The 17,965-nt window shown below is 45.7% G+C and overlaps 1 protein-coding gene across 1 annotated transcript in view; it reads right to left on the bottom strand.

Moving 5' to 3' along the window:
• DUSP10 (dual specificity phosphatase 10) overlaps nt 1-9,445 on the bottom strand; it is a 37,712-nt gene extending 28,267 nt beyond the window's left edge. Inside the window, exons 1-2 of the mRNA XM_057730141.1 lie at nt 9,334-9,445; nt 6,312-7,165 (exon numbers count right to left, since the gene is read on the bottom strand). Coding sequence (XP_057586124.1) covers nt 6,312-7,122 — 811 coding nt within the window. The 5' untranslated portion in view covers nt 7,123-7,165; nt 9,334-9,445. The remainder of the gene's footprint in view (nt 1-6,311; nt 7,166-9,333) is intronic.
• Between the last annotated feature and the right edge of the window lie 8,520 nt (nt 9,446-17,965).

Below are 17,965 nucleotides of genomic sequence, written 5' to 3'. Positions count from 1 at the left end.
GACCATGAGTCTGCTGGTTTCAAAAGACTTAGGCCCTTACACTTGTGTACTGAAATCTCAAAATTCCAGAAAAAAGCTATCAATATTCAAAATGATTGATTAAATATATTATTTTATATTTCTATGCTGTAAGTAGATACTGTTATCATTAGATAATAACACACACCCCCAATCTATTGACCTAGTAAGACCTATTTTTGCACTAAGGCTCTGAAATTAATCATACACGTGACCTTGGACGAGCAATAAACCTCTCTAGGCCCCAATTCTGTAACTGCAGAAAGAGAAGCCTGGATGAGATCGAGGGTTCCCAAAGTCCACTGCACATCAGAATCACCCAGGAGCTTTTAAAAGTCTTGATGCCCCAGCTGGACCCCAGACCAATTTAATCAGAACCTCTCGAGGTGGGAACTGAGCATCCCAGGTTTTAAATTGCCCCAGGTGATTCGAAGGAGCAGCCTTCAGTGAATACTCTTGGACTAGGTGAACTCTAAGTCTCCTTCCTATTCTAAAACCTGGCGTACTTGAGTTCAGAAGAGGTGACGTGATTTCTCCTGGGATTAGAATTTCCGCCCCTCGTGTGTGTCCTGTGCCCTTATCTACCTACTTGAATTAAATTGCCTAGGGACTACTGACCAACACATCTCTACCCCCAAACTGCTCCCCAGCAATGCTGGGCCAGGGAGATTCTAGCTGCTGCTAACACCGGGATAAAGGAAGCAGGGGCAGCTCCTGGTCCAAGGCACGCAGCGGCTCCTGAGAGCACGGGCACCATGAGGCTGCGCGGTAGAGAGTGTTTTCTGCTCCTGTGATTTTGCCAAATCTCCCTTCCTCTATCCTGCTTTTTCTCATCTAAAAGCCTTATCTGCCACGGCGAGGAGAGGAGTTTCTTGAACTTGTCCTTGAGAAGCCAGATGGTTAACTTCACGGATCTGAAAGGATGAGGACAAGTGGTTCCTACTTAACATGCTCCCTAAAGCTGTGCTTGGAATAAGAAACCATCCCCCTCCCCGCCACAGCCCGCACAGTCTCCTGGAAGAGGTTCTAAAAGGCCATCGGGGTTGGGGAGCAGAGCCCAGGGACCTGATACGTTGAGAGCTATCTAAGTGCTAGACACTCTATTTACACTGTCTGGGTTCATCCTTACTGTTGGAATTATCCGTGTTTTACAATGAAGAGAAGCAGGCTCAGAGGGGTAAACTGAGTTGCCTAAGGACATCTCTGGTTGGTCAGCAGAAAAGCCTCGACTGGAGCTCAGGTGCAAGTGAGCTAAATGCCACTCTGCTGAACACACAGTGAGCAGGGAACAGATTTTCACTTTTAATTAGGAAGCAGAATAGTACATCCAAAAGCTTAGAGAGGGTATAGGCAACTGTGAACCAGTTCAAGACCCACTTAAAGAAATGAGTGGACCTTTCAACGAATCCCCTCCTTTTCCCTCCACCTTCCATCTCAACGCAACCCAAAGCTTCAAGAACTTTAAATGAAGCACACTCCCCCCTCCTTCCACCTCCCCTTTTATAGTCAGACTACAATGCTTATTCCAAAAATAAATCAGCCTGATGAGAGGCCAGAAAAAGCAAAGCTTAATAGTTTTATACTTTCATTATTTAGTTATGGGACATTCGTTGGACAGATTTATCATCACGTTTTTACAAATTCCCCTATGAATAAATAATTCTAGAATATGCCCAAATTACACTGGCCTCCTGACCCAACATGTCTTTGTAATTACTTGGCGCTCCAACTGTATGCTACTTAAATTAGGTAACAGTCACCAAGTTATTTTTAGGTCATAGCGACACACACACACACACACACACACACACACCCCACTATACCTAGCTTGTTATTAGCACTCCTTTGGAAAAGGAGCCCAAAATTGCACTTTTACTGACACCATCATTTCTGTTCAACCAACAGTCATAAATATTAAGCTATATGTATTGAGTGTTCACCCTGTGTGAGGCACTGTTCTAGACACTTTGTACACATTAATTCATTTAATACCTAAACTACCACCATAAGAGAGCTACTGTTATATCCTTTTTTTGTAAATGTCCTCATTTATAGAAGGAAGTAAGGGAAGAAGCCATTGGCCAAGGGCACATAGCTAGTAAGGGGCAAGCCAAGACTAGAGCTCAGAAAGGCTGGATCCCCAGTCCTGCCTGAATTCCTCCACCATCTGCTGCAAGGCTAATATTCAGTATGTTTGGATGTTCAACAAAGCTCAGAATAACAGCACTACATTTGTGAATATAGATTATGCCCTTATTACACCTATCTTTAAGAAAATCCTCCTAACATCCCTGGCAGACAAGAGGGAGACTTTTGTTCACCCCACAAAACAAAGCAGAAAAGAGAAAATATTTTCCCAGGTTCTCTGATTTCTGAGCATAGCCCTTTGCTTTGTCATCAAACTCAATACTGCCTACAAGTGTTTACTTTCAGACTCTGGGAAAATGTGCCGTCTATGTTGCTTATCTCAGGAGTTTTGACGGAAAGTTTTCTAGCAGAAAAAAACTAACTCCCTATGTCATCAAATCTTTGCTACGCATCAGCCTCCTGAAGTGACGCTCACTCTTTTCCCTCCCCCCTCTCCCCCACCGCCCCCAATAAATGCCCCTGATACAGAGGCAGGCCTGTCCAAGGCTGAAGCCACCAGTCCCTTTTTGTTTTGTGGCAGCACAGAGCAAGTACAGACCCCCGTGGAAGGGGGGGTGCTCTAGATCCCCAAGGAGGTGCGGAAACCTCCCACTCTGAGGGGGGCACGCTCCTCCACAGACCTGATAGCCAGTTAGTCAGAGTGGAATTCCGAGCTTGAAAAACTCTCAACAACGGGCACGTGACACCAGTGTTTAGGAGGGAAAATGCTGTCTATACTATACAGTATTCCCAGTCTTCTTACCTTGAAAACACTAACCTTGAACATGAAACATATTGAAATACATTCAAATATTGTCTATACTCGAAAACATTTCAACAACCAAGAAAGGAGGAGAAAGGAAATAGGGAAAATGTGAATAATTGTTTACTCTGGGTATAGGTAATGGGTCATCATGATACTCTTTTCTATGTTTCTCTATATTTGAAAAATTTTATAATAAAAACGTTAAAGGCAGAGACTGTCTTTAAAGAGGAGGTGATAGGATACTATCCTTTCCTACACAGGTAAATGACAAATTATTTCCCTGAACCCAGCCTTGCTGAAAAGAAAGGGAGCCTTATAAACACCATAGAAAAGATGGTAGCTCTCATTATGCAAAGCCCAGAATTGTCTAGCCTCCTTATTCAGTTGGGTGAGAAATCACGAAAATCAGCTTTGGATAAAACAGACTGTAATTCTTTCAAAGAGCTTGCAAGTCTCTAAATATTTATTCATTTGAATCGTTTTTGCCAGGTTGAGTAGAAGCACGGTCTGATGCCACTTACTCTTCAGAAGATGAGAATAAAAGACAGATTCAGACATAGGTCACAACAGGGAGGGGACTGTAAATTAGAACAGTAACTTAATCCCAGGGGCTTCTGTGCCTCTGATCAGTTTCTTCCCAACCTGACACAGCATTACTAAAATGGTATCTGAGCAGCCGCTCTACTTGACAGGCAGCACCAAAAATGGAGAACATGGCATTGAAACAGGGGGACATAAAACTTGGACAGGGAGGGTAGCAACCAGTGTTTACAAACATAAACCAGAGAATCAGATGGGTCAGCCATAAGTTACCCAAGATTGGACTGAAACCTCTGAAAATAAATTAATGAAGGCGTAGAAGTTTCTATCTTAGGGTCTAACTACCCCCACCACCATATCTACCCTGCAAAAATCACTCATTCCAAAATGGTACTGCTACCACTTTTGCTAAAATAAAATCTTACATCACCAAGGGAGGAGATTACTAAAATAAACCTCAGCAGAGGAGTCAGACCAGAATGGTCTGCTTGACCCGCTCAAGAACGAGGAGAAGTTGCTGGCCATGCCTCTGAGAGATGCCCACCCCCATTTTTCACCTCAATGGTGCTATGGTATTAACCTTTGGTTTGCCCAGATGAAAAGGTAGCTGGGGCATTCTAATATAGATCTCTTTCCCTTCTTCCCCATCGTGGTCCCAATTTTAGGCTATTCCCCCAAAAGAAACCAAAATAATAATGACAAAAATAATAAAGTACATTACTGACCCTTTTGCTCCTGAACTACATATCTTCAACCAAATTCCCAGATAGCTGAAGAAAGAGCTCCCCAAACTACAGATAATCCAACCTCTACCACCAGTGCGTCTTCCAGGTCGACCGCCGCTGTGTCTCACCAACCCGAAAAGGATGAGCCCTCACAGCAGCCGCCCAGGCGCCCAGTGGTGAGGTCAGCAGCATGTCCGGCCCCGCCCCACTGAGGCAATCTTACTCACTGACACTGAGGAACAAGCCCAGGCTGCCCAGACTCTCAGCTGCATTCACCAGAAAGGGGGAGAAGAACCCTACTTGATCAGTAACACCTAGGCGATTCATTTCCCAGTGATTGACAAGCCACACCCATACACACCAATGCCCACTACAAAGTGGAGGGTAGGATCTACAACTCCTCCTAATCACCCTTACGTTCAAGTCCAGGGTCATCTTCATGCAGATTATTTGATGCCTGTCCTCAGATCATACAGACACAAAAGGCCTGCTTTCCCTCAATGATATCTACTCTACATGAGCAAGAGACCACTCTCAAGATGGTTGCACTGGTTCTCCCCTTCTTGGCTCCCCAAGACAAACTATTACAAATGGGAAGTTTGTAGACTGTATTTTCTCACCTGAAAACGATGAGACAAGCCACGATCACGGGACAGAATGCTGGCTGGGTAAACCTACTGGGAATCACTCAGAGTCAGCCAAACAAGAATATAAAACAATAAAATGCAGAGGTACACAGAGGAAATCTCAGCATATCTGTAACGCCAAGAAAACCCATCGGCAACAACAAAAGATGCCTGGGCCCTGCTGGGAACTCTCTGGATGCAACTTCCATGATGTTCTCCTTCTCCTGAGAGTCCATCAGCCCTAAGGAAAGCTATATTTTTGTGCCAGTTGAGCCCAATGAGAGCAGGCTCGAGGGCAGTTAGGGCAGGCAGAGGGAATGATGTCAAAGACATTCAAAACCATAATTCTAAGAATACTACTTAACGAAAGGCAGAAGGCACCATTGGGAAGACAAGAAGAAGAACGGCAGAGCTGGCCCACAAAGGCAAAACAACTTACTTGCCCAGCCCAATGGCCTATTGCAATTTAAACATGCAAGGTGTTCAAAGGAACCCAGCAATGCCTTGGTCAACACACTGCAGGAGACTGGCTGGCAATGTGGCCCAGGCTATGTGCCTTGACTCAGCACGCAAGGGAAGAGAAGAAAGAAGATGACTCTCTCTAACAAGCACCAGCACCACCTGACAGAAGACACCGAAGGCAAAGCATGGTGTGCAGTGCCCCAAAACATGGTACTGAGGGCAAAGAACACACCTGGGATGGACACGAGAATTGGGCTCCTCTGCTAGGTTAGGCAACACTGTGTGGAAGGAGCCCAGAGACCAGAGGGAAATTAATTCCTGCTGCCAGGGCTCAGCGACACTGACCTCCCAGTTATTCTGTACTCAGTGTCCTGGGGCAAGTGACCCATCACCCCATCTTGGGAGAAGCCATAATGTCAATGGGTTCTCAGGTGACGCCAGAAGGAACAATGGGTTGGGAGTATTTTGTAAAAATGACTCTGTCCCTTGGAGCTTTGGCAGAGGAATGGGTGTTTGGGGGTGAACTTATACTTTCTGAGGGGGCTTAGAATATGACTTTCTGCCCTTCTGGAAGGTCACTTTCAGAGAGGTGAGAAAGAGGAAGAATTTCCCACAAAAAGAAGTGGTACCTGGAGGTTTACTTGTAGTTCACCACAGCTGTGGTTTCCTCCGTTCCATCAACCTTGGTCATGTCTGAGAGACAAGAACTTTCCAGCTAGTTTGACTGGAATAGAGCTACCAGACCATCTGGTGTCATAAAGCCCCTTTTTAGAAAGATGAGAAAACTGTCTCTGAGAGGGGAAATGACTTGCACAATGCAAATGAGAAGGTGAATCGAGACTAGAGCCCAAATCTTCTGGCTTTCAGTTCAAGGCTGCTGGGTCTCTCTCCTGACCCCAAAATAATTAAGAGAGGGCACGGAAAGGAAGACAAGAAGAAGGAAGGCATTCTGGTCTTGTGTGGGAGGATGCTGGTACTTCTAAGAGAAAACCCAGAGTGACCCCAGGCTCACCAGGACTGTGCTTGGGGAGGGGGCGGGGGCATTACCTTTCAACACCAGAGGTTCTTTGCCTTCTCTCTTCAGGGACTCGAGGACTATGTGGAGTGGCTGGGAGGGCATCACTCGGCTTGGTTCGTTGGTATTCTCATCATAAACTATAATTTCTTTGGAAAAGATCCTCTTGAAAGAGTCCTTGCCTTCCCTACAGGAAATCAAGTCTAAGACCGTGATCTTGCCCTGCTGCAGTCTCCGTCGGCTGATCTTATCGGCACAGTTAATGTGGACAGCTCCTTGGATATGACTCTTGTTGTACTCCATGAAGGGCCGGCAGTCAATGATGACAGGGCCCTGGCTCGGCAGGTGACTCTTGTTGCATTTGGTCATCTTCTTTGCCAAGTCATTGGGGTAGATTATTTTGATGCTGGCTAGCTGCTTGGGGGTCCCTGACACAGGGCTGCCCACCCCACCTGATGGACTTAGAGAGCCTGCATTCTCACTGTTGTTGACCATCTGGTTGGCAGGGCAGGTGGTAGAGCTTCCGATGGTGGTGGTGTTGGTGCCAGCGGCAATGGCTTGGGTTGGGGCCTGATTGTCCTTGTCGTAGGTTGCCACAGTGCAGCAGCTGGCACTGCTGCATCCACAATTCAGGGAGCGGGCAGAGCCGCTAGATGAGGGCATATACGTCAGATTCGCAGCCTTTAGGGACACAACGGTGGTGGCGATGACAGGAGGGTGGCTGGTACTGCCGGGGGTGGCAGAGCCAAGGTAACTAGAGTCTAAACAAAGGTTGAGATCCTGAGGTCGTACGGGCCTAGACAGTGCCACCACTACCCTGTCGTCTAAAGGAGACGGAGGCATGAGGAGGCTGAAAACTGGCAATTCAAGAAGAACTCAAGACAGTCTGTAAAGAAGGGGAGGGGGAAAGAAAGAATAAAGTCACGTGACACAAAAGGCAGTCGAATCCAATTCCTAGGAAAGGCCTTTGCATCCCTCTGAGCAAAGTCGTCCTACGTGCCCTTTATCCTGTCCCTCTCAAAGCTTGAAGCTCATTGCTATGGATTCAAAGAGGATGTAAACCTGAGGACCCCCCCAGTTCTTGCTAAGTCTAAGGTTAGATGTAAAGTCTATGCAAATGTTGATGAACAACCTTTCACGGACCCACATCAAGGTTCAGCCTTAGAAAAGGTAAAGGCACAAAGAATTAGAAAAGCTGAAGACAGAAGGGAAGGCTCTTAAGAGGCATCTCTTCTGGGCCTCATCTCCTGGGCAGAAGTACACTGTAACCATCTGAGAAAGACCCGTGTGTCCATCCATGCATACTCTCCATGTAATTCCTTCACCCACTGCAAAGGCAAAGGAATGACCAAGAGCGCTGACATGGCTCACGGGAATATACGGCAGCTAAATAAACATGAGGGGCAGATGTCAACTTTCTGCACATCAAAATGAAAGCATCCCCCTAAGTGAGTCTCTTTAAACTGTGAGCTATTCTTACTTTCCACTTGACCGAGTCCTTTGAATGCACAACATAGTCATATTAAAACCTCCTATTAGCCTCTTATAAATTAATCTGCATTTCCTCTTCCATTACAAACTGGTCTCCTAAAATGAAGCCTCAAGCCAAGGAGCCAGGTCTGGAAACCCCAACCCTGGCAGATCCATCCCTTGGATTATTCCCTTGCCACACCACCCCCTCCACTCTTGCCTTTAAGGAAAGGTCCACTGCAACCCCACCCCCACCCCCACCCAGCAGCCACATCCTAGAACTTCGCTCAATGGGAGGCAGCCGCTGTGCATAATCCTTCAATCCCGCACAGATATCCCCCCTCTTCAAGAGGATGGATTCATTAGGAAGACTTCCCAATGAGCCTGTCCCTGTGGGAAGTAAAGAGTTGCCCACGGGGTCTACCTCCTGTCTCCTGAGAGGGTCCCTGCAAAGGGACAGTTCCTGCCCCGCTGTAGGCACAGGGGCACTCCACACCCGGGCCCTGCTGGCTCCCCTCCTATTAGATATACACACAGAAAAGAAACCAAACCCCGTGCAAGTAGCTCATCTAAAAGAACTTTAAGAGATGTCTGGAAAAATGTCATCGAACATACCTCTACACACGACAGTCACCATTTTCTGACACAGAGCCAGTGTCACAGGCAGAATCTACACACACATACACACACACACACACACACACACACATAGGGGCCCGCACCTATCACATCCACAGATCTCCACAGATTCTGCTTTCTCTCACCACCTTCCGATGGGCAAGAAGGATCCAACCCCTTCCTCCCTTCCTCTTTTCTTCCCTCCCGCCCTTCCTTCTTTGCCCTCCCACCCTCCCTCCCTTGCGTAGTATTTTTTGAAGAGCAAGTACTATTCCAGAAGCTATAACTGTTTCCCAGCTGGACCAAGCGGTGAAAGTCTGCTCTTGTGTTACCTGGTAGGGTACATCCCAGGATCAACAGTCCTTTTCCCTTGAGAGGGAGGCATAAGTGTGTTCACGGAGACACAATCTGGGACCCCCACTTCCACACGGAGTGCACGGCGCACACACACTCTCACACACACACACGCACGGAGTATATAAAGAGATCTGCATCCCTGCAGCAGAGGGTCGGGTGTAAATGTTGCCCGTGAAACCATCCAGACTAGCCTAGGAAACCTCCTAGAGAAACACGGAGCTATCCCCTCTCCCTCGCTAGTCGTCCTTCCACCTCTAGTCAGGGGCTGGAAAGAAAATTAAGTGGTGAGAGAACGCTCCTTCCCCGCTCCTGGGGCACTTAACATCCCCCTTCGCAACACAGCGCACTAACAAGTCCCTGGCATTTAAAACTGCCGCAAAGCATCTCAACAAACCTCATTTTTTCCTCGTCCCCAATCCAAGTAGACTGCAGAGAGAGTAAACGCACAGGGCAGCGTGAGCCAACAGCCGGAACCCTTTAACCTCACCTGCTGTGGCTCCTCTGTGAGCATCGCAACACACGCACACACACAAACACACACACTCCCTCACACTCACACCGCCTTACACTCCCGGGCTCTCAGGAGTAGCCGCGGTGACTTCCACTTACTTCATAAATTAGTGTAACCCTCCACCATCTGGCGCTCCGCTTCAGCTGTGGATTCGCACATTCAGCCCTCATTCACTTGGCTTCATTGATCTCCAGCAGCAACATAGTTACTTTCTCTTTTGCTACACTGTAAATGTAAGGTTCTGAGGGGGCGGGCCGGCTGACGACCGACGGCGCGTTGGACCAATAGGAATGTGGAGAAAGCTAACCGCTACTTCGCAGCAGCCCGCGGCCAATGGGCGCCCGGAGAGGGCGGAGCCGGGGCGTGGCCTTGACTCTTTAAGGCGGGTTTATCCGACTCCGCTTTGGGTCCACGGTGTTATAACACGGGCGGTGATGTCATTGGCAACCAATCAAAAACTTAAAAGGGCCAACTGGGGCCCGCGCGGAGCAGCTGCTCTCTATTTACACGTAAACCGAACCGGCAGGATGCAGTTAACCCTTTCCAGGGCTGAATTGTCAATGGGCTGGACTCGCCGCTCGGGCTAAAACTGGCTCGGCCCGCTTGGCGGGATCCCCCTTACATCCCCTCATCCGGGGACAGACCACGCTATTTATTTTCCCTTCTTACTTCTTACAAACGTGTTGGAGTAACTTTCTAAAGACAAGAGGCAACGAGAATAATCACTGTCCCCAGTGAGAAAAACAGGTTCTCCGAGTCCCTCGAGGTGACTTGATAAGCCCAAGATTCACGGACGTCGCCGAGCCACCCGCGCGGGGGGATGGATGTGAGCACGCGGCCAGGGGCGTCGCTTCTTCTCCAGTCCGCGGCTCCGGGCCACGCGTTGGGGGCCTGGGCTCCCGGCGTCTGGCGAGCCAGCCGTCCGTCCACGGGCAGTGAGGCCCGCCAGCCTCGCCGCGGGCCGAGTCCTCGGGGCCATCCCGCTCCGCCCCGCGCCGCCGGGAAGCGTCGGCCGCTCACCCACAGATGTCGCTGCCCCGCCGGCTGCCCTGGTGCTACCCGGCGGGGCGGTGGCGCGGCGCCCTCTGGCTCGCCTACATCTGCGCCCTAGTCACGCCCCCGCTTCCCCCGCCGGCCTCCCGGGGCTCCACCCGTAGCACGAAGGCAGCGCTGCGGAGGGCTGCTTGGAGGCGGCGGGCTGCTTGGAGGCGGCGGCCTGGGCCTAGGCCAGAAGCTACGAGGGTCGCGCACCGAGGGGCGGCACGGGCGCCACCCCCTAGGCCTGGCGTCCCGGGGCTCGCCGTGCGCCCGCCCCGCCACCCGGGCCTGGCCCTCTGCCTGCCCGCGTCCCCTCTCCCACCCCGCCTGCAGGGTCCTCGCGTCCCGCTCCGCACAGCCGCGCGCCGCCGGCCCGCAGCCCGCCTTCCCCGCGCGCCTCGGCAGTTGCCGGCCACCCCGTAGGGGCCCAGCGAGCCGAGGACCGCCAGCCCGCAGCTTTTGGAGGAAGGAGCCGGAGCTGAGAGTAAATAACCGACAGTGTGTGGCCGGCGGAGCGTCGTGGAGGCGGCGCTCCCCTCTTGGTTCTGCCGACTTTGGCCGGAGTGGTCGCTGGCCAAGGCGCGCATCTGAGCAGAAGAGGGGATTGGATTGGGGGGGGGGGGGGGGGGGGAGAGAGTGGGAGGATGGTGAGCTGGCCTGCGCATTCTTGGGAAAATATCAGGGGAAACTGTGGGAAAGTCTTGGGGTACGAGAAGAAGTGGAGATGATGAGATGAACTGCAGAGTTTGCACCAAGGAACCCGAAAGAAATAGACCATTTTTCCTTTTCCCCTTCTCCTGTCTCAGAGAGGCAGGGGCGAAAGAGTGAAATAATTACAGTGGAGTAATACATTATGAGCACTAGAGAATATTTGACTATGATTTTCTCTTACCAGATTTAAGGTGTTTGGAGACATCCTTCAGGATCCAAACCTAATAACCAAGCTAAGTGGCAGCTACATATTCATGTCATTGCTTTAGGTGCAGATTTGAAATTTGAAGATGCCAAACCTTGGCCAGCTGGCCAGCTATGCTCAATGAGCTGAGAGATCCCTTTGGGTATCTCTGGGGATATATAAAAATATTCCCATATTCCCATATATGCAAAGGCACACAGTCCAGGTTTCACAACAGTGTTTCAGACTGAAGTAAATGCGTGCAATCATCTTAAACAGGAAAGGATTTTTGTAGTCCCCTTCCCTCCACTTAAACACCAACACACATAGGCATTACCCCTTAATGATAACTAATGAGTGGTTAGGGTACACCATTTGGTCTTGACACTTTTGGGGATAAGCAGGTCATGGCCAAGAAAGGTGGGTTCTGGGTAATTTCCACAGAAATCAGAAAAGAACTTTCCAGGGGGTCTAACTCTAGATCTATCTGAAGCTTTAACAGCTTGCCTTTTCCTAACCGTAGATAAGTATTGAAAAAAAAGAATTTACTAACTTGAGGTTGGAGAGTTCTGATAAGTCCTGATTCTGACTCTCTTCTATCTGTTCATCCAGTCACTGTGTTTATTTATCTGTAAAATAGCAAGACCCCAGCTCAGAAGAAAAAGGAAAAAGTTCTGGTGCAGGCACTCAGAGGGTAAAAAATGATCTCTGCAGATAAAGGGCATTCAGTAAAAAAAAAAAAAAAAAAAAAAAAAAAAAAAAAAAAGCGTTGTCTTTGCTTTAGGAGATGGAGTGCCCCTATTTAAAGGTACTTATGATCTATAAGTTATGAATTCAATGCTAATACCTTAATATCTAAGCCCAAACAAAGTAGGAATTTATACAATTGCGGGATAGTTCTTAACAGTCTTTCTACAAGTCCCAGAAGGGGAAAGTAACTTCAAAAAGAAATGTAATTCATTTAATGAGATGATTGTTTTATTATAGTTTCAAACTGGTGGATTATTATAATTTAGTTGGCTAAGAATCTAAGCCATCCAGGCTGAAAAATTGGGAAAGATGGCAAAATTCCTCATCATTTATCAAGCCTGAAACATGGAATAAACATTAACATATACAAAGATGTGATTCTTTTTTTAAATTAAGCATCTCTAAGTGTATAGTTTACACTCAAATTATAGTGGTAGAAAAAAACTGATTACAGATGGACTTTTTTTTTTAGTTACTACTCTTCTAAGCTTCTTTTTTTTACAAAAAGAGGTGATTTTGTTCCATTTTTTGAGTCATAAATTTAGAAATAGTATCTGATACTACCCTTATGTTTAAATTTAAATACCAGCCAGCCAATGGCTATGAACCTGATCTGTGTACAAGTAACCAGCAAAGCCTGTGTTCAATTTTAGTCCCAAAGAAACAGTGAAGCATCTTCACTGCATTTGAGTGTTCTAACATGATTGTACTGAGCCATATCTTCGTTCCTACAAACAAACATCAGAAGAAAAATATTGATTGTTTCTTTCAGGGCAAAGCACCATGTGTTAAAGCAAAAACGTGATGCTAACTTAAGCCAGTATATGAGACATAATATGGATAATGTCAAACAAATGTATTAACTAAATGACTGCCTTTATGTTCATGCAAACATTTAAGTGTGTGGGAAATGATGGCAGAAGGTCGGAATTGGGTGAGAGCCAGGTTTTCAAAATAATACTCAAGGTCAAAGTGGATTCCTGGAGGTACTGGGATTAAGGCAGAGAAAGGTTTAGAGAAAATTTAGAAAGAAGAAATTGCAGGATAAAGGTGATATTAAATCAACAAGAAGTGGGAATGAGCTGAGGGATAGAAAAGTGAGATGACAGCAGTTGAGGTCACTGAGACCAGCCTGTTGAAATATCCTGACATTTCTAGGCCTAGGGGAAGGCCGAGGGTAAGGATCCCCTGTAAGAGGGGGCCACTGCAGTGCTTTTGGGTGATGGAAGCAGAAGGAGACCCATCTCCATGTCTCACTGTTCATGAGTTTGAACACAGGCCTGCAGATCTTTCCCTTTAAATTCATGGGTAATGTGCACTTGGGACTCAGGAAAAGGCTCTGAGGCATTTAAGGTTCTATATCTGTGTGTTCCAGTGGGATAGCCACTTGCCACATGTGACAAACACTTGAAATGTGACAAATCTGATTTGAGATGTGCTGTAAGTTTAAAATGCACACTGGATTTTGAAGACTTCATATAAAAATGTATATTATCTCCATTACTTTTAAATTCATTACATATTGAATTTTTTATAGTTTGGATATGTTGGGTTAAATAAAATATGTTAATAAAATTAATTTCACCTATTTCTAATACATGTTTTTTGTTTTTGGGGTTTTTTTGTTTGTTTTTGATGTGGACCATTTTTTAAAAGTCTTTATTGAATTTGCTACAACATTGCTTTTGTTTTTATGTTTTGATGTTTTTTTTGGCCACAAGGCATGTGGGATCCCAGCTCCCCAATGAGGGATCAAACCCGTACTCCAAAATCCCAACCACTGGACCATCAGGGAAGTCTCTTACCTGTTTCCTTTTTACTTCTTAGAATATAATTATTAGAAAATTTCTAATTACTTAAACAATTTACATATTTCTATTGGACAGTACTGTTCTAGAACATGTAATTGCTCCTTTGATTTGAGGTCACTTTGGTGCCAAAGGCACCAGCACCACAGAATGTTAGACCTGGAGGGGACTTTCGAGCTTATCTAGGCCAGTGGTTTTCAAACTGTGTTAGGATGAGCCAGAGGGAGAAGAGTTGCAGTGCGACTGGGGGGGGATTGAAGTCAGGCAGCAGTGAGCCGATGGAGCTCTGAGGCCATGCCCCCCTCATTCCTCCAAGCTTGAGATGTATATGAATATATTATTCTCGAAACTCCAAAGTAAGATTTCATTTGAAGGAGAGATTCTGATTGTTTTATTCGTTCTATTTCGTTTTTGTCTTTTCCTTTTAAATCCTGGTCCATTGTTTTAACCTGGAAGCCAATCTGAGACCCAGAGAATGGCGAGGGCATGGCTCACACCATGCTTGACCTCGGGACTTGACCTCAGCCCTTACCGCAAAGTCCAGCCTGGCAGTAGAGTAGGTGACTAACCAGTGAGCTTGGGGGAATTAAGAAGCTCTCCATCTCAACTGCAGTGAGAAATCCCCTTTTTGGGCAGTTAGTTTTTCTTCCCCTTCCACTCACCCGCCATCTGGGGCCTTACAAATGCCTAATGCTCTTTGTCAAGAGAATTCTGGCTAGGGCCACGTGTGTGTATCCTTGACACCAACTTACTTCCTCGGGAAAATAACAAACAAAAACGAACAAACTGGCACTTGGTCTCGGCAATGCCTTGCTCTGCAGTGGATGGCCTGTTATTATTATGTGCTGCCACATCAAAGACTTAACATTTTCCCCTTTGCCAAACTGAGCAATCATTTTCTCATTAGGAAATGACGTCCGACCCAGAGTCCCTCAGCCCTGGGAGGCTGTGTCAGACTGTGCGGTGTGTATTGTGGGATGCAAAGATAAAAGATGAACATGCACTCTTAGCATTCCTAACCTCCCTCAGGACTTGTTGCAGGTCTAATATGAAGGAATTAATCTAACTTTCTCAGCATCTCCTAGTAGGTTAAGATGGTATCGCTTCCGGATTTTACAAGTTCCCTTTAGATTACTGAGTGTGTCCTAATGAGCCTTATTTCCTTTACAATTAAACATTGACTGAACTGATGCTAGAGGTCTGGCATTTGGGAAAAAAAAAGTAACAGGTAACATTTTTTAGTGTTTTGTGCCAGGCACTGTGGAAAGAGATCCACAGGCATTAACTCATTTCAATCTTCACATCCACACGGATGCTGTAAGTAGGTACTTTTATTGGCCTTAATTTAAAGATGAGGAAAGAGAAATACAGAGGGATTAAGTAATCTGCCCCAAGTCACACAGCTGGAAAGCAGCAGAGGCAATATTTGAACCCAGACAATCTGGCACCAGAGCATCTGCTTTTAACCATTCTGTGTTATTTAATTCATGGTCTCTGTGATTTTATAAACTTTTATCATCTCCCCCTCAGCCTCCAGGTTGCCAGGATATTTTTAATTGTCTCTTGTAAGAATTCGCTGTTTTTTCCTCTACTTTCTCCCGAACTTCTCAGAGTCCATTATGTCTTCGTGTGGTCTCTCTCACTACTGCATCCTCCACGTTTGGGACCGAATTAAACTTCCACTTTGTTTCCAGAATTCTTCCAAATAGTGCTCTAAATTTTGCCAGTGTTTGGATTATTCAGAGTCAAGGAAGGGCCTATGACACCTCTTTTGCCAACCACATCTTGTCATATTACTGTCCCCTTCCTAACAGGAGCTAGCACACTGTGTGAGCTCAGTAAGTTCTGTTAAAGAAATGGATGAGTCAGTGAATGAATGAATGAATGAATAGCATTTTTCTTATATGTGCCCTTGAATTTTGGTTTTTTTAGATGCATACCAGGTTCATCTAGCTACCAATTTGGTCTTCTCTGATAGCTGTAACTAGGGACCTCTGAAGTCCCTAGATTCAATCCTCTTCTGAATTATTTATGCAGATGTTAATCAAGTGTCTGTCTCTGGGGATCCCATTGTTTACACATCACTTGTTCGCTTGTTACCATATTTAGAGTTTAACTCCAATTTCTTCTTTTCTCCCAGCATCTGTGGAAATAGCAATAACTCTCTCACTATAAGCCATCTCTTTATAATGCAAAGAATACGTGTATTTTTGTACTTGCCAGCACTCTTGACAGTATGATCGCCTTTCACTCTTAGGAAAATTTCCCCCATGTTTTTCACTGTTTCAGCAGATTGAAGGTCTCTTCCTTTTCCCTTTCAACATCTTCCCTTTCACAGCACTCAGAGGCATCTATTTCCTTACATTCATCTCTCTGGCAGAGGGCTTGGCCAGTGTTTGTTGTCTAGCATATGACCAATGCCAATAAATAGCTTTTCTCAAAAAAAGGCATTTCATCAAGACCTGTGCCTGGAAGTCAACAAGTTTTTCATGTTCCTAGGAGGTGGGTGATGTGCTCTGAAAGGAAATTCTGTTCCCAATTCTGGGCCAGATGGAGAGCAGCAACCCGAGAAGTCTTGTTTCTAGTGTTTTGAAGGAGGCCCATGTCTCACTAGACTTTCCACCCAGGCGGCGTGTTCAATGTCATCCTTTGATTTATGTGATGAATAAAGCAAACACTTTAAAATTGCACTCTTGGCCTGCACATGCCAAGAATGTACAAATGCGGTGGATGAGTCCCTTTCCGGGTGACTTTAAGTGTTCTGTATGTGCTGAGTACTCAGCCTGCAGTACCAGCCCAGGCACATAGTAGGCGCTCAAATAAATTCAAGTCAGGTCAGGTCAAATCACCTCAAGGTATGCAAAAGGTAAGAGAAAAATCTCTATTGGAATTGATGACATTTTTAGTTCAAGTTGGAATCTTCGAGAAGGAAGAATGGATGCCATAAACTTCCAGCTCACAACAATTTAGAATTTAAAGATAGATTGGATCAAAAAGCAGCCAGATGAAGTGCTGGAGCTGTGTTTCATTCATCGGCCAATGCATGGATCAACCTGGGACGTAGCAGGTGTGGGTGACGGAACAGCTGTCCCCCTTTCTATAGAGTCATGCTAAGATGTTCCATTCATAGGGAGCTCTGTGCTACTTTCATGCTTCAGTTGGTCATTCCTATTTTCAGGAACTAGGAAAACTTGCTACTTGATAAACTCCTAATCTGAACTTTGAATTGGATTAGTGACAGCAACCAGTCCAGTGAAGTGTTTTCCCTATACTCTGCACAGAACAGAAATGACGGCAAATTCTGATTCCCTCCTCAATGCACAGTCCAAATCCTCACATATTACGTGAGTTCTCCAAAGTACAAGTTAGAGAAGTTAGAGAATTAGACACGCGCTCATGAAGATCACTCAGCATATTCTACCAATGGTTGCTTCCAGCCTATCTAGAATTTGTTACTGCTTTCCCTAAAGGTCAAACTTTTTCTTTCCCACTTCCCACCTGCTATTCATCAAGGTTACTTGTGGGAGGAAGAAGGGAGAATCAAAAGAAGGAAGAAAAGAAGGAAAAAAGAAGACTGAGAGGGTTAGAAATTGTTTTTGTTGACGTTTTTTCATTGGTTTCTCTTTTACATTTAGATATTAATTTTTATATTGAACTATAGTTAGTTTACAATGTTGTGTTAGTTTCAAGTGTATAGAAAAGTGATTCAATTATACATATATGTGTATGTATGTATATATGTGTGTGTGTATATATATTCTTTTACAGATTCTTTTCCATTATAGGTTATTACAAGATAATGAGTAGAGTTCCCTGTGCTCTACAGTAGGGCCTTGTCGTTTATCTATTTTACATATAGCAGTGTGTATATGATAATCCCAAACTCTTAATTTATCTCCCCCCCATCACCATCCCTTTTGGTAACCATAAGTTTATTTTCTACGTCTGTGACTCTATTTCTGTTTTGTAAATAAGTTCATTTGTATCATTTTTTTAGATTACACATATAAATGATACCATATGATATTTGTCTTTCTTTGTCTGACTTACTTCACTTAATATGATAATCTCTAGGTCCATCCATGTAGCTGCAAATGGCATTATTTCATTCTTTTTTTATGGCTAATATTCCATTGTATATATGTACCACATCTTCTTTATCCAATCATCTGTCAATGGACATTTAGGTTGTTTCCATATCTTGGCTATTGTAAATAGTGCTTCAATGAACATTAGGAT

The sequence above is a fragment of the Hippopotamus amphibius genome, chromosome 3, assembly GCF_030028045.1.
Source record: "Hippopotamus amphibius kiboko isolate mHipAmp2 chromosome 3, mHipAmp2.hap2, whole genome shotgun sequence".
Classification (NCBI taxonomy): domain Eukaryota; kingdom Metazoa; phylum Chordata; class Mammalia; order Artiodactyla; family Hippopotamidae; genus Hippopotamus; species Hippopotamus amphibius.
The sequence above is the reverse complement of the archived record's forward strand: the minus strand, read 5'-3'. Positions and strand labels throughout refer to the sequence as shown.